The sequence below is a fragment of the Camelina sativa genome, chromosome 17 (assembly GCF_000633955.1).
Source record: "Camelina sativa cultivar DH55 chromosome 17, Cs, whole genome shotgun sequence".
Lineage (NCBI taxonomy): Eukaryota > Viridiplantae > Streptophyta > Magnoliopsida > Brassicales > Brassicaceae > Camelina > Camelina sativa.
The window spans coordinates 27,579,635-27,601,686 of NC_025701.1; the positions used below are offsets into that span (position 1 = coordinate 27,579,635).

The 22,052-nt window shown below is 38.0% G+C and overlaps 4 protein-coding genes and 1 pseudogene across 5 annotated transcripts; 4 read left to right on the forward strand and 1 right to left on the reverse strand.

The window, feature by feature from the left end:
• On the forward strand, positions 93-1,674 carry LOC104758145. The gene is made up of 4 exons (XM_010480965.2): positions 93-336; positions 495-577; positions 1,237-1,292; positions 1,381-1,674. Exons 1-4 carry the CDS (start codon positions 165-167, stop codon positions 1,460-1,462), a joined length of 393 nt encoding a protein of 130 aa, XP_010479267.1. The 5' UTR covers positions 93-164; the 3' UTR covers positions 1,463-1,674.
• Positions 1,818-3,724, reverse strand: LOC104758146 (UV-B-induced protein At3g17800, chloroplastic). Its single transcript, XM_010480967.2, has 3 exons — positions 3,458-3,724; positions 2,944-3,254; positions 1,818-2,845 (listed from the first exon to the last, which is right to left on the reverse strand). Exons 1-3 carry the CDS (start codon positions 3,590-3,592, stop codon positions 2,002-2,004), a joined length of 1,290 nt encoding a protein of 429 aa, XP_010479269.1. The 5' UTR covers positions 3,593-3,724; the 3' UTR covers positions 1,818-2,001.
• LOC104758147 lies at positions 4,666-7,352 on the forward strand. 2 transcript variants are annotated; one of them, XM_010480969.2, is made up of 6 exons: positions 4,666-4,810; positions 5,400-5,556; positions 5,645-5,681; positions 5,769-6,098; positions 6,440-6,780; positions 6,903-7,352. In XM_010480969.2, exons 2-6 carry the CDS (start codon positions 5,476-5,478, stop codon positions 7,119-7,121), a joined length of 1,008 nt encoding a protein of 335 aa, XP_010479271.1. In that variant the 5' UTR covers positions 4,666-4,810; positions 5,400-5,475; the 3' UTR covers positions 7,122-7,352. The 2 variants fall into 2 exon arrangements, with proteins under 2 accessions (XP_010479271.1, XP_010479270.1); XM_010480968.2 differs by having other exon boundaries at positions 4,710-4,822.
• Positions 7,725-10,359, forward strand: LOC104758148 (annotated as a pseudogene).
• LOC104758149 (UDP-glycosyltransferase 73C5) lies at positions 12,422-14,153 on the forward strand. Its single transcript, XM_010480970.2, has one exon. It carries the CDS (start codon positions 12,539-12,541, stop codon positions 14,024-14,026), a length of 1,488 nt encoding a protein of 495 aa, XP_010479272.1. The 5' UTR covers positions 12,422-12,538; the 3' UTR covers positions 14,027-14,153.

Genomic DNA, 22,052 nt, shown 5'->3' on the forward strand with positions numbered 1-22,052 from the left:
AAAAAAAAAAAAAAAAAAAAAGAAGCTTCGTAGGCACGTGGACCACGGACACGGTTCGTTTATAATAATAATTATTCTTCGTCGACCCTTACACGAAAGAGATTGAGAAAGAAAGAGAGAGAGACTAAAGAAAAGATCTAGAAGAGGAAGACGAAGAAAGAAGAATGGCGTTGCAATGGCTGATTCTGTCGTATGTGGTGGCGGCCGAAGTTGTAATCACCCTCATGTTGACTCTACCTTACCCAATGCTTATTAAGAAACGTGTCGTTCAACTTGTCTCGTTGATTCTCCAACCTGCTGCTTCCATCGTCGCCTTCGCCGGATTCCAGCTCCTCGGTAACCTCCTCTCTCTTTATCTTGCTCATCTGATTTCTCTAATTCGTAATCGGAATCGAATTTTGTGTTAATTTTAGTTAGGGTTTTTGAGCCGCGAGTGGATTCTGTGGGTTAGGTTGTGTGATTTTGCTTATTTCGTTATTATGGTTTGCTTTCAGATTTATACTGGAAGGCTGAGCATAGACTTTCTTGTTCATCTGAGGTATGCACTGCTACGGAACGGGATCGCTCCGAGAAATCTGTAAGTCTCCATTCCAAATCCATTGTTGTTGACTTTATATATATAACCTTAGTCTTTTGATTGTGTTCTGTAGCTGAGTTCTATGTATTATAGAAATCTTTTTTTTTTTTAGTAAAAATTGTTAGGTTTGTGAGTTTCATCCTGATTGATTAGTCTAAAGATCAAGATTTGTAACTAAAACATCTGAAAATTGGTTTTCATTGTTTAAGGATGTTTGTATAATATTAGATTTTAGTGTATCAACGATTGAACAACAGAACAGTATCTCAATTCCTAGTGGAAATTGCATCTTTTTTTTAAGGACTCGATCACCTATTGATGTACTCACTCATATCTTTGTAAATCATAGCTCTAGCTACTGTGAAATAGCAAAACATGAGATTTGTCTTTATAGCATTCATGGTTCTTCAGTTACATACAATGTTCTTGTGACTCTGTTGGCAATTGATTCTTGGTGAAGCTTCCTCACCACTTGGTTGATTCTTGGTTCGCAGTTACTTTTTGGTCTGCAGTTGCAAGTTTGCCAGTATCAATTGCACATATTGCAAAATTGAACACTTCTCTGCGCTGCAATGATTGTCTTTTTAGCATTCATAGTTTCTTCTTATCTTGCACTGAAATGTCTCAGCTTGCTTACTAACGATTTGTGTGTACTGCAGATCTACAAGGCTCAGAGGAATGTGGTTCTGTGCGCTGCAGGAATTCTTCTCTACTGGTAACTTCATCAGCTATTAACTGTTTATACACACGCACGAGCACGAGGTCTTGCGTTACTCACTGGTATCTATTGTTTTCATTGACAGGTGCATCTACCGCATCTGCAAGTTCAACAAAGATCTGGAGCTCTTGGAGGCAGAGGCGAAGAAGAGATCCAAGGAAGAGTAATAATCTTCACGAGTATAGGGAGTTGGTTCCACAAAACCATTATATAAGTAAAGGTTTTCTTTTTTTAATTGCATTTTTTTACATTCAAATATTACTGAACCTGAACGAAACTATGAGTAGTATCGTGAATAGCCTTGCACACGATATGTATATCATCAGCGTCTATTTCTTTCTGCTTCTTTGATCTATATTTCAAGAACAGCCTTCATTTATCCTCGTGTCAAGAATTATCATGTACACTCACTAATTTTGTTAAACAAACCTCAACTATGAACTTAAAATGCTTCTCAACCGAACATTTTGATTATGAAGATAAGTTTGCAAAAATGCAGTCAGAAAAGGTAAATGAGAACAATAACACAAATTGATCGCGAATGTATCATTACCAATAAAATGGGTATTGATAAACTCAATTTCTAGGGCAACAAATATTAGCTGGTCAGTTCACAGTTGCATATATTACAAAGAACAAATCCCCAAACTCTCTCAAAGAATGTGGCATATCCATCCTCACCAAAAGTCCAAACACATAGACCGCTTCAGTTCAATACGAAGTGATACCTTGAATCTACATGACTCTCCACGTCCCAGAGGAAAGACCCAAACGTCACAGCCTCCAACACAAGCCTCCTCAACCCCTTGAAGCTAATCTTGATATGCTCATCCTTGGACGAATCAATTGTGCCTTGTGGCGTTATCAATATCTCTGGCCTCCCAAATAATGCCTCTGTATGCTTCTCAATTATCCCAACCGCTTCTCTTGATCTTATTGTAGCGTACCTTTGGAGGGTTTCTCCGTCAAAGGACATAACGTATGTCTTCAACCGGGATTGATTCATTTCGCTGCTAAAGCCACCACTTGCATTGATCCCTCCCACAAATGAACCAACCTCTTGGTTTGAGGATACAGCCTGATAGGTTTCTTCTGCTTCTTCATAGAAGCTTCTCTCTGTTTCTCGGCCTGCTTGCTCAATGCTAGTCTCACCTTCATATGAGCCACCTGGAAGAATCCTCATCGTCTTCTCGAGCTGAAACCTTTGGTCGATCCGCTTCAGGAAATACCCATACATCACTGAAGCAGCATAAACCTGTCCAACTCCAAGTTTGCTAATCTGCGCAACCCCTGTCAGATCATCAGTGCGGTTTTTGAGGATGATGGAAAGATGATTCTGAATCATCTCATAAACTTCAGGGGAGTGAAGTCTCTCAAGTTCCCCATCTAGAGTCGGCCAAGTATCAACTCGACCAGAAGGATCAGCAGATGATGAGGTTATGGATGGTACAAGTGAAACATTAGCGTCCATGAACTTCTGAACCACTAGAGCATATAAAATCTCTTCCAAAGCCCTTTTCCTCTCTTTCTCCTTAATCTCAGCAATCCTCCTAAATAACCAAAAGAAACAAAACTAATGGTAATTAAAATCCAAACCTAAAAGTAGCAGTAGAAATGGTAATTAAAATATCATCATGTAGTGACAAACCTGTAGAGAACAATGTCAGTTCCAGTTCCAGGAACAGAGGAATCATCTCTGATCTGTTCCTCAGCGTCTCGATCGATTTGGAGCTGTTCAAGTTGCTGTTCAACAGCAGCTGGAACAAGATGAGGATGGCTCACTAGTATCTGTGACAGAAACTGCCCAACAGGAGACTTCAACTGAAGTGGCGCGATTGAATCTGTAGAAGATTCACCACCAGAAGCTGAAGCTGAAGCTTTAACCACAAAACTCCTCCGAGAGTTAACATAACTTGTTCGGCTTTGCAATGGTCTCGAGAATTTAAGAGAAGAGTTGCTCTGCATGCATATATAATAAAAGCCAATTATTACATATGTGAGACATTGGCACAAAGAACCAAAAAAGTTCCGATTTTTTCGACACAGAATCAGAAATCTCGAATTTTTACTGGGAGTAATCACAAACAAACATGAAAAAGCTAAACCAAATTGATTTTATGGGTTTAAGAGAATCAAAGCAGTATAAAGAAGAAGACACATACTCTGAGACGAAATTGAGGTCCGGAGCCGACGAATCGCATGAAGCCAGGACAGTTGGGTGTTAAAACTACCGACCTTTCGGACGATTGACGTAGTAAGACGGAAGATTGAACCAAATTCGCTGCCACGGCGTCCATGATTATCCTCGCAGAGAAGCAAAGATCGGACCTTTGGCCAGAGAGAAAGGAAGAAGAAACCTAAAGAATGAGAAAAATTGTGGAAACTGGTGACAAAGACCGGTTAGTGGATTGGTTTATGATTCTTATCTCTTCGAAGTTTTATACCACTCACGTTTTTTTTTTGGATAATTAGGGGAAAAATATTATTAATTCAAGCCAATTTTTTTTTTTAATTAAAACAATATTTGTAATCGTTTAAAAATTAACGAGGTACTGTAGTATATACTATTTGGTCCGATCGGATATTGATTTAGATATTCTTTTTGTAAGATTATCACGTTTAGAAAGAAGAAAATGAAGCTGATTTTTATAAAAATTTGGACAATTCTCATATTAAAATGATTTTTTTTTCACAAAATACTATTGTTAGTTTTATTTCTCAAGAATACAAGTAAAAATTATTTTTCAAAAATACGATAAAGCTAAAACTAAATTTTAAACATTCAAAACTAACTCATAAAAACTAAACTTTAAACCCAAAATAACTCAACAAAAATCCAAAATTTTTAATTATAAATCGTTAAAAATCATTTTTGTTGCTTGTAGTAGTTTTGAATTAAAAAACTTGACGTGATAATTTTTTGGAAAAGGATTTATTGTAATAATTTATGGTATTTTTCTATAAACAATTTGTATAATTTTTTTTTTTGATAATATTTCCTATGTTTCATAAACAGTGTCATTTTGACATATCTTCTTTATTACAAAAAGAGTATTAATTTGTGTTTTCAATGCAGTTTTAAGAATTAAATTCTTATTTTTATTTCTATAATTTGAGCTAACTAATTAGAAAGAGAAAAATTTGACTGTATTTATAAAGAGAAAAATAGAAATTTAGATAATTTTTTTTATTTGTGTATAATATGACACTTTGTGAAACCGAAGGAGTATATATTAGAAGTTGGGTCAAATAGTAAGTTAGTAACTAAAAATATTTCCTAAGGCCCATTAAGTGGCCTTATAGACTAACACTTCAGAAAAAATATATAGCCCAGCAAAATAATTAGGGTTTTTGCGTCTCGCAGAGTTTGTCAAGAAAATATCCTCCTCTTCATCTGATTTTCGTGCTAGAAGCGTTTTTCACTTTTTTTTTTTTTTTTTTTTTCTCTCATATAGTATATCAGTTCAACAATCGTCTTAAGCCCTTTTGTCATCTGTGATTTTGTAATTTCTGAGGTAAACATAAAGGTTGGTTTTGAGTTCGTCTTTTGTTTTTAGTTTTTTAAAATAAAAAAAATGGTGGCGATGATGAAAAAAAGGCCGGACTTACAGCTGCTACGAGCACCCCACAGAAAGAAAGGTGTGGTGGGTAGTAGAATGATGCTAAAGTTTCCAAAGGTTACAGCTGAGCCTCCACCTCCTCCTCCTCCTCTTCTCTCCCAAAAACCTTCAACCCAATCTTCACTGTTTTGCCTCATAATTCATTCTGTTCCCAAACTAAAATAGTATAAAATTGTAAACACCATTAAACATCACCAGACTTTAATTTCCTTAGAAATTTATGATTGCTTTTCATGAAAGAATTATTGAAATTGATTTTGTCCAGAGAGATTTTGACCCAAAAAAAAACAATTTGTCTACACAAATAAACAGACATTTGATCAATAATGTTTATTAGCTCTGTGTATACAAAATAAATAGTGAAAAAGAACCAGCGAAAAAAAAAAAAATTGAATAAAAAATTCTAATAAGTAAGTTATAATAATATTTAAATTTGAGTGAGGAAAAAAAAAACTGAAAGTGAAGAGATATATTTGGTGGGCAGGTTTTAAAGAGTGGGTTTAAGCAGCTGTTGACAAGAAGAAGAAGAAGAAGAAGAACACAAAAACCCTAACGAAAAAATGGAATCCAAAGCTATTTGCTTAGGGTTTCTTCCTCCAAGACTTCGCTTTTCATCTCCACATTTACTCTCTAGTCCTTGTGTAAGTCAAATTTAACCATCAAAATCTCATCTTTTTTCAATTTCATACCTTATCCTAAAATTTGTCACTTTCTCCTCATTCTCTATAGGGTTCTTCGACATTTGCAAAGCGTCATGATTCCAAACGTAAGTATCTATCTATCTAAACAAACCCTCTTTTAATTCACTCTACTAGTATCAAAGACTGATCCTTTTGTCTTTATTTTCGTTAAGAAACCCTTGTTTGGAACAAACCGCAGTTGAGTCGAGGTCGTGTACTATTGTGTTCTTCTAATGCTGAATCAAGGCCTGAGAAGAACCAATTGGAAAAGAGTAACTACGCTCGAGCTGAGCTGTTCCGTGGAAAATCAGGTTCTGTTTCTTTCAACGGCTTAACCCATCAGCTGGTTGAAGAAAGCAAACTTGTTTCAGCTCCGTTCCAAGAAGAGAAAGGTTCTTTCTTGTGGCTTTTGGCTCCTGTTGTCTTGATTTCTTCTTTGATTCTTCCACAGTTCTTTCTTACTGGTGCCATTGAAGCTACTTTCAAAAACGACACTGTTGCTGGTAAGTTAATATTTCACTCTATGGCTCTGCTTTTATGTTCTGAAGTTTTAGAATTATCAATCATCTTCAAGTGTTAAGTTTTATGCATCCTAGGGACAAATAGAGTAGCTTCTATCTTAATGTTGTTGCATCTGCTAACTGATTATGTTGTAGTGTAGGCTTCTCTTTAGTTGTATCTGACTTTGAGGTTTTGATAGTATCCTGCAAACCCTAAGAAAGAACCATAAGTATCCAGGAGTTTCATTTAAGAGGCTTCCCTTATGATTAGGCTCTCGTTTATATGATACTCATTTTGATGCCCTCTTTTATCAGGTTAGTAAAATTGTACTTTTTTGTTGCAGAAATTGTTACTTCGTTTTGGTTGGAGACGATGTTTTATGCTGGTCTTGCAATATTCCTGTCTGTGACTGACCGAGTGCAGAGGCCGTACTTAGACTTCAGCTCCAAGAGATGGGGTCTGATCACTGGACTGAGGGGATACCTTACGTCTGCATTCCTCACGATGGGTTTAAAAGTTGTGGTTCCTGTATTTGCTGTATATATGACTTGGCCAACTCTCGGAATAGATGCGTTGATCGCAGTGCTTCCTTTTTTAGTTGGCTGTGCTGTTCAACGAGGTTTTGAGGCTCGGCTTGAAAGGCGTGGCTCATCATGTTGGCCCATTGTTCCAATAGTCTTTGAGGTAAACTTACTTATACACTGATATGGACCATTTCCGTCTTGTGTGAGAAACCCTTTTAGTAAGCATTGGACCATGATGTGATTAGTCTTGTTTTGAGTAACTATGGTTGTATGTAATGGCAGGTGTATAGGCTGTATCAGGTGACAAGAGCAGCGACTTTTGTTCAGAGGCTGATGTTTATGATGAAAGATGCGGCAACGACTGCAGAAATTACAGAGCGAGGAGTTGCGCTCGTTGGTTTGGTCGTAACCTTGCAATTTCTAGCTGTTATGTGTCTCTGGTCGTTTATCACTTTTCTTATGCGCCTCTTTCCTTCTAGACCTGTAGGTGAAAACTATTAAATCTCAGTGTTTAGTGATTGTTAGATGTGTAGCCAAATCCCATCGGTTTTGTTTTGTTTCTGTGTTCACTTCCGGAGTAATGGGTTTTATTAAGTCATTTTGAGAGTAAGTTATGATCTTGAGATATGAAATTGGTTGGAAATGTTGTAAAACAGTCGTACTAAACTTCAAGACTTGACGAGGTCTTATTGGGGACTTTGTAACCCTTATCAAAAGTTTCAATGTGTCCCTGTCTCATCTCTTATTATATGTTGTCTTCTCACAGCTCTCCAATATTCGTAAGTGCATTTTCTAAATCAAAAGCAAAAACGCTTCTGTTGTCTCGGTTTACTATCCTAAATAGATTCGTTGAGAGACTGTAATTAGACATACTCATATAGAAATCTTAACTAGTGAGTTTGTCTGATCTTTAAAATGGTACACTGACACATCTTTTAGGTTCTTCTAAGTTTTTTAGAATCTTTTGTATATGCACAAAAGTGAAATCGTAATCTTATCCACGTGGAAGATGTGCGCCTCTGATAGGTGTCTTTTACGCTGACGTGTCTGTATTGTTTCATTGATGAATCTTTTTTAGTGAATTACACCATTTGAGCGATTCTCAAATGAAATGGTTTCAAAGCTATTTAACCAAATATGTAGTAACGTTGTTGTTATTAATGAATACTTTTTAAAAAATACTATTAACTGATCAGCGGATTATATTGTTGGTAAAACAATAAAATAGGATCTAAAGAGAATTAGCCGCTTCTCTATAATAAAAACTTGCAAAGTGAGAGTAAGTGAGGCAGAGAAAGCCAATCTGATCAGACTAATCGATCTTCCTCTTCTTCTTCATATTTTCGAACACAGAGATGTCTCCGCTATCAGATCTCCTAAACCTCGATCTCACTGACACCAAGAAGATCATCGCTGAATACATATGGTACAATCTTGATTTTTACACTTTAATGATCTTGCATGTCTCTGTGTTTACGACAGAAAACTTTTTGTTTAGTTTTCTAAATTTACTCTGTTTTATCTTGAGAACAGGATCGGTGGGTCTGGCATGGACATTAGAAGCAAAGCCAGGGTATTCATATATATATTTACACAGTCTCTCTCTAATTTAGTTCTTTTGCAGAACCAAAACATCAAAAATGTTATTTTGTTAACAGACATTACCAGGACCAGTAAGTGATCCATCAAAGCTTCCAAAATGGAACTACGACGGATCAAGCACTGACCAAGCTGCTGGAGATGACAGTGAAGTCATTCTTTAGTAAATCTTCTTCATCCCCTCCTCCTCCTATACACATATTTTAAGTAATATAAATAAAATAAAAAAACTGATTTAAAAGAATTTTGTTTTTGGAATGAAATGAAAAAAAAAAGTCCTCAGGCAATATACAAAGACCCATTCAGAAAGGGGAACCACATTCTGGTAAGCTCATCAAACTTTAGTACAAGATTAATCATGTTTTCTTGATTAGTAGTGGATCTTATAAGTCAATGTTTATGAATATATAAACCAGGTGATGTGTGATGCTTACACACCGGCTGGAAATCCAATTCCAACCAACAATAGGAACAAAGCCGTAAAAATCTTCGATCATCCCGATGTGAAGGCTGAAGAGCCTTGGTAAGCTAAATAATACATAGCCTATGGAATAAAAACTCAATGAACTAAATTTGGTTTGGATCGGTTTGGTTTGAGAATTGTTTATAAACTACATATTTCTCTCTAAACCAATTTGGTTAATTCAGTTCGTTATGACTAAATTTGGGTTAAGTTTAACTTGTATAGTTAGTTGTGAAAGTTTTTTAGGTACAGACCGATTTAGGGATAGATTTCAGTTTAGACTCTGTTTGAAAGTTTGCTATATAATTTTATTAGGTTTGGGATAGAGCAAGAATACACATTACTTAAGAAAGACGTGAAGTGACCATTAGGCTGGCCTCTTGGTGGTTTTCCTGGTCCTCAGGTACACACACTTATGAGTAATTAAAGTCTCCATAAAAAAAAATTCATACACTAACTCTTAAATCAAGAACAAGTTTCTTACATGGAATATGGCTTTTTTTTTTGTGTGTTTGAAAAAATAGGGACCGTACTATTGTGCAGTTGGTGCAGACAAAGCCTTTGGTCGTGACATTGTTGATGCTCACTATAAAGCTTGCCTTTACGCCGGTTTAAGTATCGGTGGTGCCAATGCTGAAGTCATGCCTGGACAATGGGAGTTTCAAATTAGTCCTACTGTTGGTGTTGGTGCAGGTGATCAGTTATGGGTTGCTCGTTACATTCTTGAGGTAAGAAACCGGTAGGAACTTATCTTTGTTCTTATTAAGTTTCATGGGTTTTCAAATCAAAAATGAATTTGAAACGAGTGGAATTGACCTATATCTCTTGTAAATCACTCTAGGTCTTATCTCATTTCTGATGCACTTAACTTTGGTTTCTTGTATTCTAATATAAATCATTGTGTTTTCTTGGGCAGAGGATTACTGAGATAAGCGATGTGATTGTCTCATACGATCCAAAACCAATAGAGGTATGTGAATATGTGATGATCATAAAGACTTTGTTTTGTTTCTATTTTACAACTGAGGTTTCTTGACTGTCAAGTTTGTTGAGGTTGTTTTTTAATGGTGGTTAGGGTGATTGGAATGGAGCAGCGGCTCATACAAACTTCAGTACAAAATCAATGAGGAAAGATGGAGGACTTGATTTAATTAAGGAAGCAATAAAGAAGCTTGAAGTGAAACACAAACAACACATTGCAGCTTATGGTGAAGGCAACGAGAGGCGTCTCACTGGGAAGCATGAAACCGCCGACATCAACAAATTCTCTTGGGTACGTATGAGATCCTATCATATAGTTATGTTTTGGTTTATGATCTCTATGTAACTTTTATCTTTGGCGTGTAGGGAGTGGCGGATCGTGGAGCATCGGTGAGAGTAGGAAGAGATACCGAGAGAGAAGGAAAAGGGTATTTTGAAGATAGAAGGCCTTCTTCTAATATGGATCCTTACCTTGTAACCTCAATGATTGCTGAAACCACTATCCTCGGCTAAGTTTTTTTGGTTCTTTGTATCTTCTTCGGGGTTTAGTTTTGAGACTTTTCTTGCCAATAAGGCATAGACTGTTCTGTGGTTTCTATTGTTTAATCCGGTTATGGTTCATTTTAAAGCCAAAACTCATCGTTGAACTCAGAATAATTTGTAACCACCATCACCTAACTAAGCTTTTTGGTTTCATCTGAAGCCCTACAGTGTTGTTACTTTGGATACTTCATTCATAAATGTAGAAATATGAGAATGAAAATCAGCGAGGAAACTCAAATCCAAACCGAATTGAAAGCCATATCGAACACTTTAACTCTTAAAACTAGATTTGCAAAATTTTCTGGTGATAGTTTTACAAAATAATTGGGGTTCACGTGCTCTTGATTCTGACGATAGGTACCAAATCTATGATTCAAAATTTATTCAATGACCACCGTTATATTCTAAAGTTGTTTATATTTTCAGAACTGACTATGTAACCTTCCTTGGTAAGGTATCTCTTAAAAAGTTAAAAGCGTTCAAGAGTCCAAAAGTGTTGAATTATTGATAGTGATGCTTTGCATGGCAATATGGCATCAACCATCCAGGTTAGGCTTTCTCTGATCAATTTTCATAGTTGCTAAATTTATAAACTATAACACGAGGGTCATGTGAACTTTTTTTTTTTTTTTTTTTTTTTTTTTTTTTGTAGTTGCTGATAGCTACCCCAAGTCTCAAGGATAATCTGGCTTCGTTCTTTCTTTAAAATTATGATTCTCTCTGGCCTATCCTTTTTTGTTTGTTTTTTTTAAGTTGCTTTGAATCATTATATAATAAATAATATTTAGAAAAAATCTAACTTTTTTCTGCATAGGTTGTGATTCAATTTTTGAAAACTGACATATATTAATCAACTAATTAAGAAGCAATATATGTTTAACATCTCACATTGCCTAAAGTTAAATAAGACCAAAACTGAATCAAGTCCGAGAGAGTAGGAAGTTCAACTTAACAAACATTCCAATTTAAATATCTCTATCTCTATTTAAATTTGTTCTAGTCGAACCATTTAATTATACGGATATTTAAAATTTAAAATATCATAAGACGGGCTTATATGACGGAACGGATTTGAATCAACATGAATTTAAATTTTAAATATCATTAAACCCAGTGCATGCTACAACAAAAATTAGATATTGTAAACCCAGTACTACAACAAAAACTAATTTATTACTCCTTATGTTTAATAAAAAGTGTCATCATTTTGACACAGTTTTTTTTGTTACAAAAGAGTGTCATTTTATATTTTCAATGCAGTTTTTAATATTAAATCTCATTTTTATCTCTACTATTTCAGCTTATTAATTAGAAAGAAAAATTGTTTTAGTGTATTTATAAAAAGTAAAATAGAAATTTATATAATTTTCTTAATCTGTGTGCATTGTGTCAAAATGACACTCTTTATGAAACAGAGGGAGTATCATTTTATTATTTTGGTAACACCATCAATAATGATTGTGTAAAAAACAGTTATCATGATGTACTTGGCGGAGTAAATCTTAGTTGGTGTTTTTTGTAACTGTAGAGATGTGTTCTAAATTTGGAAAGAAACTTATTTTTGTATTATTTCTGAGAATTGACCATAAAGTATTAAGTATATATATCCATAGGTACAACAATGAGAAATTAACCATCCAGATTTGTATGTTTGTTGCAAACTGCATGCTGTTTTCATCTTGCAAGGATTATTCTCTTTATGTCATCTCTATTACCAAACTCAGGAAAGAAACATTCACACGAAAGTGTTGTACGGGTCCACTGCTTGTTGATTGTGATTTTTGAGGCTTCTGCTAGATATATAGCTGTCTTGAAAGAGTCCAACGTTGGATATTAATCTCCTTTTACTGTTTTAGATGAGTTTTTTAATCGTTCTTTGAAGTTTCAAATACAAACTAGATTTTGGTAAATATTAGTAACTTTTTTCGGCCCTCTTTTTGTTTATTTTAATTCTTGAGACTTGGGGTAGCTATCAGCGAGGCTCCAAGTTGTTGTTTATATATGTTTCTGAATTATCTTCTTTCTTCGTTATGATTGAGATATATGTCTCAAAACTTTTCCTGCGAAGGAAGGTCAATAGAAGATGTAGGATGGGTCACAAACGGACAAACTACGTATTGGCCAAGAATGTCTTGTAGTAAGTAAGCACCACAATCTGTGGACTTAATAAGAGGTGTTTGGCAAGTAAAAATCACTTTACGTCATCTATTACGTCTTCTGATTACTTTACTTTTTTGTTCTCCACGCATCTTATTCTACTATATAAAGCTCCAAAAATATAAACCAAAACCAAACCAAAATTTGAGGAGTTTCTTACTAAGGTTTAATTCAAATGGCTTCTGAAACAACCAATGAACCTTGTCCTCTTCACTTTGTTCTCTTCCCTTTCATGGCTCAAGGCCACATGATTCCCATGGTTGATATTGCAAGGCTCTTGGCTCAGCGGGGTGTGACCGTAACAATTGTCACGACGCCTCTCAATGCAGGGAGGTTCAAGAATGTCCTAAAGCGTGCCATTGAGGCTGGCTTGCCCATCAACCTGGTGCAAGTCAAGTTTCCATATCAAGAAGCTGGTTTGCAAGAAGGACAAGAGAATATAGATTCTCTTGACACGATGGAGCGGATGATACCGTTCTTTAAAGCGACTTATTTGCTGGAAGAACCAGTCCAGAAGCTCATTGAAGTGATGAGCCCTCGACCAAACTGTCTAATCTCCGATATGTGTTTGCCTTATACAAGCAAAATCGCCAAGAAGTTCAATATACCCAAAATTCTCTTCCATGGTATGGGTTGTTTTTGTCTTCTGTGTGTGCACGTTGTACGCAAGAACCGTGAGATCTTGGAGAATTTGAAGTCTGATGAGGAGTATTTCACTATTCCTTATTTTCCTGATAGAGTCGAGTTCACAAGAACTCAAGTTCCGGTGGAAACATATGTTCCTGGAGACTGGAAGGAGTTCATAGACGATTTGGTAGAAGCGGATAAGACATCTTATGGTGTGATAGTCAACACATTTCAAGAGCTCGAGCCTGATTATGCCAAAGACTTCAAGGAGGCAAGGTCTGGTAAAGCATGGACCATTGGACCCGTTTCCTTGTGCAACAAGGCGGGAGCAGACAAAGCTGAGAGGGGAAACAAATCAGACATTGATCAAGATGAGTGCCTTAAATGGCTTGATTCTAAAGAACTAGGATCTGTGCTCTACGTTTGCCTTGGGAGTATCTGCAATCTTCCTCTGTCTCAGCTCAAGGAGCTCGGGCTAGGCCTTGAGGAATCCCAAAGACCTTTCATTTGGGTCATAAGAGGTTGGGAGAAGTACAAAGAGTTAGTTGAGTGGTTCTCCGAAAGTGGATTTGAAGAAAGAATCAAAGACAGAGGACTTCTAATCAAAGGATGGTCTCCTCAAATGCTTATCCTTTCACATCCTTCCGTTGGAGGTTTCTTAACACACTGCGGATGGAACTCAACTCTTGAGGGAATAACCGCTGGTCTACCGCTGCTTACATGGCCGCTATTCGCAGACCAATTCTGCAACGAGAAACTGGTCGTGCAGGTACTAAAAGCCGGTGTAAGAGCCGGGGTTGAGAAGCCTATGAAATGGGGAGAAGAGGAGAAGATAGGAGTGTTGGTGGATAACGAAGGAGTGAAGAAGGCAGTGGAAGAGTTAATGGGTGAAAGTGATGATGCAAAAGATAGAAGAAGAAAAGCCAAAGAGCTTGGAGAATTAGCTCACAAGGCTGTGGAGGAAGGAGGTTCTTCTCACTCTAATATCACGTTCTTACTACAAGACATAATGCAACTAGCACAATCCAATAATTGATCTACAATTTTTATACGTCATCTTTTTAAGGAAATTGAAACATTTAATAATTTAAAAAAATTTCTGAATGCATTTAGCTACTTGTACGAATTAACTTTATTACTTATCAAAACAAAGTTATATCAAATTGTCATTACAAATAAAGATTTCACAAAATATTAATTAATACTAATGTCTGCAATTTAAACGCTTTATAAAACTGAAAATACATTACTAATTTTTTATAATCCATCAAATTGAACATATAAATTTTTATCTAACTTACTACATTAATTTGTTATTAATCATTATAATTCACTTGTCATTTCTGTTTTATTCTATTTTTATAAACAAACTAGATATTCACCCGCGGTATACCGCGAGGCTAGAATTGTTTTAAAAACGCGAAGAATATTTTGTTTAGCAGTAATTAATGTTTTGTATTTTGTAAATGTACAGTATTTTGCATCTAGATATTATGTAGTGTCCAATTTCTATATTTTAGGTGTATATCGTGTATTGTTTTATAATATAGAAACAATATCATACAGTTCCTCAAATATTTAATATGTTATGTAGAGCATCTCTCACCTTTGGTAAGTATAAAACATTCATCATTTCCTAAAAAGTATATAGCGTTCATTTACAGAGTTATTAATATGTTATGCCATTGTTATCACACAATTTGCTATAAATTTCCAAATTATAAATTACCAAATGAAGATTGTAATGGAGAAACCAAATTGCTGGTTACTAAAAAAGGAAACGTTTTTAACCAATTGAAAATTTTAACCCGGGTGAAAAGGTTTTTATAATTACTACAAAACAATAATGTTGTATTTTTGTGTTTATTTTGATTAATAGATTCTACTATTTTAGTTAGATTATATGTTTTTGTGTTGGTTTGGAGTATGTTTTCGTAGTTCGTACCTTAATTAATAATATGTGACATATATATATAGATAAATATTATATAATAAATTATTTTTAAAAATATAAGAATGAACCCTGCATTGCTAGATAATTATTTTATCTATTTAGTATATTACATCGATAGTAGTAACTATAGATTATTGATATTTTAAATTTATAATAATATATCAATTGTAACCCATCCCACAATATTTTATTTTAAGGTTAATTATAATATTAATGTTTAAATTGAACTATACAGATTAAAATTTTAGACTAAAATAGGTAGCTTGAGATTTATCTTCATATTGTATCTATAATTTACAACTCCATTTGTAGTAATAATATATAAAAGAAATATATAGAAGTGGAAAAATAATTAATAAGACTTAAAATGCATGACCTGAATGGATATTATTCGTGAACATAGATAAATCATGTGATTAGTTTTTGCAAAATTAATTAAAGTAAAGAATAATGTTAATTAATTTTTAATTAACTTTGAGCAAATTAGATGTTTCTGAATAATAATGTAACTACAACCATATTATAAATATAAGAATTTCCAAAATGGGCCCAATAATCACGATTGAGAAATACCCAATCCAAAAATTATTTCAGCCTTCAGAAAAATAAGAAGCGAGAAAGAAAGATCCTTTGTCGTTATCAGCAAGAGCCACCGCCGTTTTTTTTTATCCTTTGTCGCTGCAGCCTCGAAGTCCGCTGGGAATTCTATCGTCGGAGACGCCCTCGAACAATCAAGCTAATGAGACAAAAAGAAGTTGCTTTGTTATCATTTTCTCGCCATCGACCGCTCTCCTCATCTTTCTCTTCAAAGAAAGTCCGTTTTCTACTCTCAACTTGAATTATCATCTTCTTAGAACTTCAGTTTCAAAAAAAAAACAAAAAGGATTTGGTTAATATACCTTAAAATAATAAGATATGTTTATACAATATCTTTGTTCCCATACAACACTATGAAATACTGGTGTTTGTTGTTTTTGTGATTACCTTTCTTCTAGTTGTACCACATCAATGCACCACATAGCATGTATTTATAAACAGGATATCTCCATCATCTATGATTTACATGATTTTTGTAAGCTGATGAAAATAGAAATGTGTTAAAACACATCAAGATTATGTTTTAAAAAGGATCACTAATAAGACACCCACCTTTTCATTTAGGATTGTAGGGTGCCTTTAATATCGGATTCTGTTCTACTATGGTTTGGTTATTGCCCGGGAGAGGCATGTTACTTGTTTGGAGTTGGAGGTTGATTCTGAACTGGTGGTTGGCTTTTTCAAGACAGGAATCCAGGATACACATCTCCTGTCTTTCCTAGTACGGATGTGCTATGGCTTACTCTTGAAGGACTGGTCTGTCCGGATTACTCACGTGTATAGGGAAGCGAATCGCCTTACAGACAGATTGGCTAACTATGCTTTTTCTTTACCGTTTGGTTTACAGCTTTTAGATGTTTGTCCTTTGGACGTTTCCTCTGTTTTGGTTGATGATGCGAACGGGTCTGCGTACCCTCGTCATGTTCGTATGTAATTTGTTTTTTTTCTTTTAATAATATAAGGGAGTGTTTGCTCCCTTTTTCACACCAAAAAAGGATTGTAGGGTGCACATCACGGAGAAAAGCAAAAGTAGCAACCATTACGATGAGAATGTATTTATGTTTTATGATTTTCTGTATGCGGTTGGTTTGTCTTGTTTGGTGATGATAATTGGCGTGTAGGAGTAGACTATTTATAGGGTCCATAGTAGGTCGATAATGATTTCTTTCTTTACGGCGAAATTTATGTAGTTAGCAAGTAATTAGGGAAGAAAGATTTGTAATCTGTTTGATTAAGGAATATGCTAGGAATCATGCATTAATACCCATTTAATTTTTTTCTTTGTTTTGATTTTGTAGAGGTATTGGAGGGAGAAGATCTTTGAGATAGAATTTTAAAATTGAATGTGTAGAGTAATTACATGTAAATCGTGATTAGGTTGTTTCTAAAATCGGTAGAGTTAGAGATATTAGTAATACGCAAATCTTTTTTTTTGTCAAAGTAATACGCAAATCGTGATTAGAGATATTAGAGTTATTTTTTTTTATTTTTTTTGTAAAGATATTAGAATTATTTGTTATTTTGAAAATTAATTTATTTGTTTAGAGAATATTTATTGATTAGTTGTTAGATTGTTTCCATAAAGAGGGAAGTTATAGATTTGTGAAAAAGAATATAACAAATCTTGTAGCAATTGTTGGTTTTGTAATATTTTGTTTTTATTTTTCATTTTTAAAAACACAATGGCAGTTTTGTAAATAGGTGTCAAGTTTAGGATTTATTTGCTAAATTGTTGGGGGTGGATCCACACCCCAAACAACAGGCCTGACCCAGAAAAAGCCCATGATAAATCTCCAAAGGAAGGGAGGGTATTATGGTCTTTTCGTATAGACGAACCGACACGATTCCCTATAAAGGGAGACGTACGGTCCGCAAAACAGGGGGATCGAGAAAAAGGAAAAGAATCGGGATAGCAAGTACGAAAGCCTCAGCTCGTCCAAGTGGAAATCTACAGTTTAGACTCAATAGCTCGGAGGATCGACGAGATAGCAACTCGTCGATTATTCTCGTTTATACTTGTAACTCGTTTAAGTCGAGTTGTAATCCGTCCTTTTGTGTCTCGGCATCAATATAATAAAAGAGAACTTCGACCCTCCTTTGACCGAACTAAACATATTAATTGTGACCGATCTGGACATCAACAATTTGGCGCGCCAGGAAGGGGGAACCAAGTCAAAGTTTTCTAAAAAAAATTGAAGAACGGACCTACACCGATTAGACGAGATGACAATAATTGACAAGGAAAAGAGCAAGGAAGGAAGCTCGTCGGGGGGGACGACTACCCCGGCAATGGAACAAACGGACCAGGCAGTCCTCCCCACCCCAGACGCTCCAAGAAAGGTCGTGACGGTCGACAGCCCGAAAACTTTTGTCATAGCTACAAACCTCACGACCCCGGTGACCGTAGAAACAACACAGGTCCCAACGCAGCTTACTTTGCTCAAGTATTGACGAACTGTTCCACGGAATCTTAACACACCTTGACCAGCAAGAAGAGCGAACCAACAGCCGATTGGATGCACTCACCGCGGCACAGTTTAACTCACAAGATGACATCAACCATCTCAATAACGCTCGGCTCAACCCAGTGAACTTCACCGCGGTAAGAACAACGCCAGGGTCGTATGTACAAACCAGCAGATTAGGATGTAATCCTGCCCAGCACCCTATCGAGCGAAATAACGACGTAACCGATCTAACGAAGGACGCCGAGCTAAAAGAAATCAAAGAGCAAATGAAAGAAATGGCCGCAATGATTCAAAAAGCAACGGATAAGGCACCCCAAGTCGGACTTATGCTCGAAGCAACACAGCGAACTCCGTTCTCTAGAAGACTCGCTACAACGACGGTCAGACGGGCAGTCAAGCCACGGTTGGGTCACTATGACGGAACGGTCGACCCGCGAGATTTCTTACTCACCTTTGGCGTAGCCCTTGGCCCTTTACAGTTCAGCCCGGCGGAATACGACGCTGGAGCTTGTCAAGTTTTCGCCGAGCATCTAACAGGAACCGCATTGAGCTGGTTCTCGAGACTCCCATCCGGATCAATCGATAGTATCAGGGAGCTGATAACCGAATTTTTGAAGCAGTTTTCTGTTTTGTTCGAGGATAAGAATTCCCATGCCGACTTATACGCCTTAACTCAGCACAAGGGAGAATCGCTTCGGTCCTTTATAGGGCGATTCAAGGAAGTTTACGTCAACATTTCAATTCCGGACGCTGCCGCAATTGTCGCACTTCGAAATGCGCTCTGGTATGAATCTCGGTTCAAGGAAGAGCTGTCTTTAACGCACGTCGAGACCGTAGCCGAGGCATTACTCCGAGCTGCAAAACACATTGGGCTCGAGGAAGAGAAAGCTATCAATGCTAAGAAGCATTCTTTAGAGGCAAGTGCGATACCCAAACAGCCAGTAGCCGCGGCTCCAAAAGTTGACTACGTCGAGCCTCAACAACATTTCGTCAAAAACCAAGATCGAACTCGCCGAACCTTTGCGATCGGCGAAAACAAGTATATACGGAAAGAGGGAGGTGAAAATAGTGCAACCCCGTACTGCGACTACCATCAGAGTACCACCCACGCAACTGACGAGTGTCATTACCTCCAGAAGGTCTTGATGGAGCGATACAAGAAAGGGGCAATAGTCGTCGAGCCCGACAGAAGCAAGACAACCCGACCTGGACGAAGCGACGCCAAGCGCGCCGAATATATCGCTCGAAAATTCGTCAAGGATTCAAAGGTACTAGCCGACCAAAGCGAAGACGAGATGGAAATTCAGAACCTACTCACCGAACGGCGCGAAGACAGCGGTAACAAAAAATGACCGCATACAGACCGCAAGCCCGACCAACGCCCTCCGACGATACGACGAATCAACATGATAATGGGCGGGCTAGCCGGATGCAACGATTCGGTCAGAGTGATCAGAGATTATACTAAGAAGGCTGAAATGACGAAATCTTGGCCGTCAAGGTTCGAGGCTGAAGGCATGCCAATCACTTTCGACGGAAAAGATCTAGAAGGTTTGGATTTACCGCATAACGATCCATTGGTCGTCGAACTCTTGATCGGCGAAAGTGAGGTGACGAGAATATTGATCGACACTGGAAGCTCAGTCAACGTCATCTTCAGAGACGTGTTGGCCAAAATGGAAGTCGGCGAACGGGACATTATGCCAGAATGTCACTCTTTAACGGGCTTCGACGGGGATCATCTTATGTCCGTCGGCACCATCACCTTACCAATCTTCGTTGGGGGGATAGCCAGATACTTCCGGTTCGCGGTTATCGACAAGCCAACGATCTACAACGTCATCCTTGGAACCCCATGGCTCCACAAGATGAAAGCCGTCCCGTCAACATATCATCAGTGCGTTAAGTTCCCAACTTCGAAAGGAATATACACACTGCGTGGCAATCAGCAAACCGCACGGGCCTGTTTCCTGATCGAGCATAAGCTTCGCACCGGAAAGAAATTATAGCAATCAAAGCAGCGGGTCGGCGACAGTAGCACGTCACCGACAGACGGAAAGCCGACTGCCGTCCAACAGGGCGTTGCCGCGGTCGAGGAGGTGAGCCTAGACGAGAACGACAAGAAACGATGCGTAAATATCGGCACAGAGATAACATCCGCCATGAGGAACGAGTTGATACTCTTCCTCAAAACCAACATCTCAACGTTCGCATGGAGCGTGGCTGACATGAAAGGAATCGACCCAAGTGTCACGACCCATGAGCTCAATGCCGACCCAACGCATAAGCCGGTCAAACAGAAACGGCGCAAGTTAGGCTCTGAACGATCGCAAGCAGTGAACGACGAAGTTGACAAACTCCTCGGCGCCGGGTCAATCATGGAAGTAAAATATCCAGAGTGGCTAGCTAATCCGGTGGTCGTCAAAAAGAAGAATGGAAAATGGCGAATTTGCGTCGATTTTACCGACCTTAATAAGGCTTGCCCAAAGGATAGTTTCCCATTGCCAAGAATCGATCAGCTCGTCGAAGCGACTACAGGCAACGAGCTGTTAACCTTTATGGACGGCTTCTCCGGTTACAACCAGATTCTAATGCACAAGGACGACCAGGAAAAAACATCATTTATCACAGATAGAGGGACGTACTGCTACAAGGTCATGCCTTTCGGCCTTAAAAATGNAGTAGCCGCAGCTCCAAAAGTTGACTACGTCGAGCCTCGACAACATTTCATCAAAAACCAAGATCGAACTCGCCGAACCTTTGCGATCGGCGAAAACAAGTATATACGGAAAGAGGGAGGTGAAAATAGTGCAACCCCGTACTGCGACTACCATCAGAGTACCACCCACGCAACTAACGAGTGTCATTACCTCCAGAAGGTCTTGATGGAGCGATACAAGAAAAGGGCAATAGTCGTCGAGCCCGACAGAAGCAAGACAACCCGACCTGGATGAAGCGACGCCAAGCGCGCCGAATATATCTCTCGAAAATTCGTCAAGGATCAAAGGTACTAGCCGACCAAAGCGAAGACGAGATGGAAATTCAGAACCTACTCACCGAATGGCGCGAAGACAACGGTAACAAAAAACGACCGCATACAGATCGCAAGCCCGACCAATGTCCTCCGACGATACGACGAATCAACATGATAATGGGCGGGCTAGCCGAATGCAACGATTCGGTCAGAGCGATCAGTGTTTATACTAAGAAGGCTGAAATGACGAAATCTTGGCCGTCAAGGTTCGAGGCTGAAGGCATGCCAATCACTTTCGACGGAAAAGATCTAGAAGGTTTGGATTTACCGCATAACGATCCATTGGTCGTCGAACTCTTGATCGGCGAAAGTGAGGTGACGAGAATATTGATCGACACTGGAAGCTCAGTCAACGTCATCTTCAGAGACGTGTTGGCCAAAATGGAAGTCGGCGAACGGGACATTATGCCAGAATGTCACTCTTTAACGGGCTTCGACGGGGATCATCTTATGTCCGTCGGCACCATCACCTTACCAATCTTCGTTGGGGGGATAGCCAGATACTTCCGGTTCGCAGTTATCGACAAGCCAACGATCTACAACGTCATCCTTGGAACCCCATGGCTCCACAAGATGAAAGCCGTCCCGTCAACATATCATCAGTGCGTTAAGTTCCCAACTTCGAAAGGAATATACACACTGCGTGGCAATCAGCAAACCGCACGGGCCTGTTTCCTGATCGAGCATAAGCTTCGCACCGGAAAGAAATTATAGCAATCAAAGCAGTGGGTCGGCGACAGTAGCACGTCACCGACAGACGGAAAGCCGACTGCCGTCCAACAGGGCATTGCCGCGGTCGAGGAAGTGAGCCTAGACGAGAACGACAAGAAACGATGCTTAAATATCGGCACAGAGATAACATCCGCCATGAGGAACGAGTTGATACTCTTCCTCAAAACCAACATCTCAACGTTCGCATGGAGCGTGGCTGACATGAAAGGAATCGACCCAAGTGTCACGACCCATGAGCTCAATGCCGACCCAACGCATAAGCCGGTCAAACAGAAAC

Excerpts from the sequence above, each read along its gene's own strand:
- LOC104758145 (XM_010480965.2), top strand. The coding sequence starts at position 165 with ATGGCGTTGCAATGGCTGATTCTGTCGTATGTGGTGGCGGCCGAAGTT. Across the intron at positions 337-494 it reads CGCCGGATTCCAGCTCCTCG|ATTTATACTGGAAGGCTGAG; the intron begins GTAACCTCCTCT and ends GTTTGCTTTCAG. Across the intron at positions 1,293-1,380 it reads GCAGGAATTCTTCTCTACTG|GTGCATCTACCGCATCTGCA; the intron begins GTAACTTCATCA and ends TTTCATTGACAG.
- LOC104758149 (XM_010480970.2), top strand. The coding sequence starts at position 12,539 with ATGGCTTCTGAAACAACCAATGAACCTTGTCCTCTTCACTTTGTTCTC.
- LOC104758147 (XM_010480969.2), top strand. The coding sequence starts at position 5,476 with ATGGAATCCAAAGCTATTTGCTTAGGGTTTCTTCCTCCAAGACTTCGC. Across the intron at positions 5,682-5,768 it reads AAAGCGTCATGATTCCAAAC|AAACCCTTGTTTGGAACAAA; the intron begins GTAAGTATCTAT and ends ATTTTCGTTAAG. Across the intron at positions 6,781-6,902 it reads TTGTTCCAATAGTCTTTGAG|GTGTATAGGCTGTATCAGGT; the intron begins GTAAACTTACTT and ends ATGTAATGGCAG.
- LOC104758146 (XM_010480967.2), bottom strand. The coding sequence starts at position 3,592 with ATGGACGCCGTGGCAGCGAATTTGGTTCAATCTTCCGTCTTACTACGT. Across the intron at positions 3,255-3,457 it reads GACCTCAATTTCGTCTCAGA|AGCAACTCTTCTCTTAAATT; the intron begins GTATGTGTCTTC and ends ATATGCATGCAG. Across the intron at positions 2,846-2,943 it reads ACTGACATTGTTCTCTACAG|GAGGATTGCTGAGATTAAGG; the intron begins GTTTGTCACTAC and ends TTGGTTATTTAG.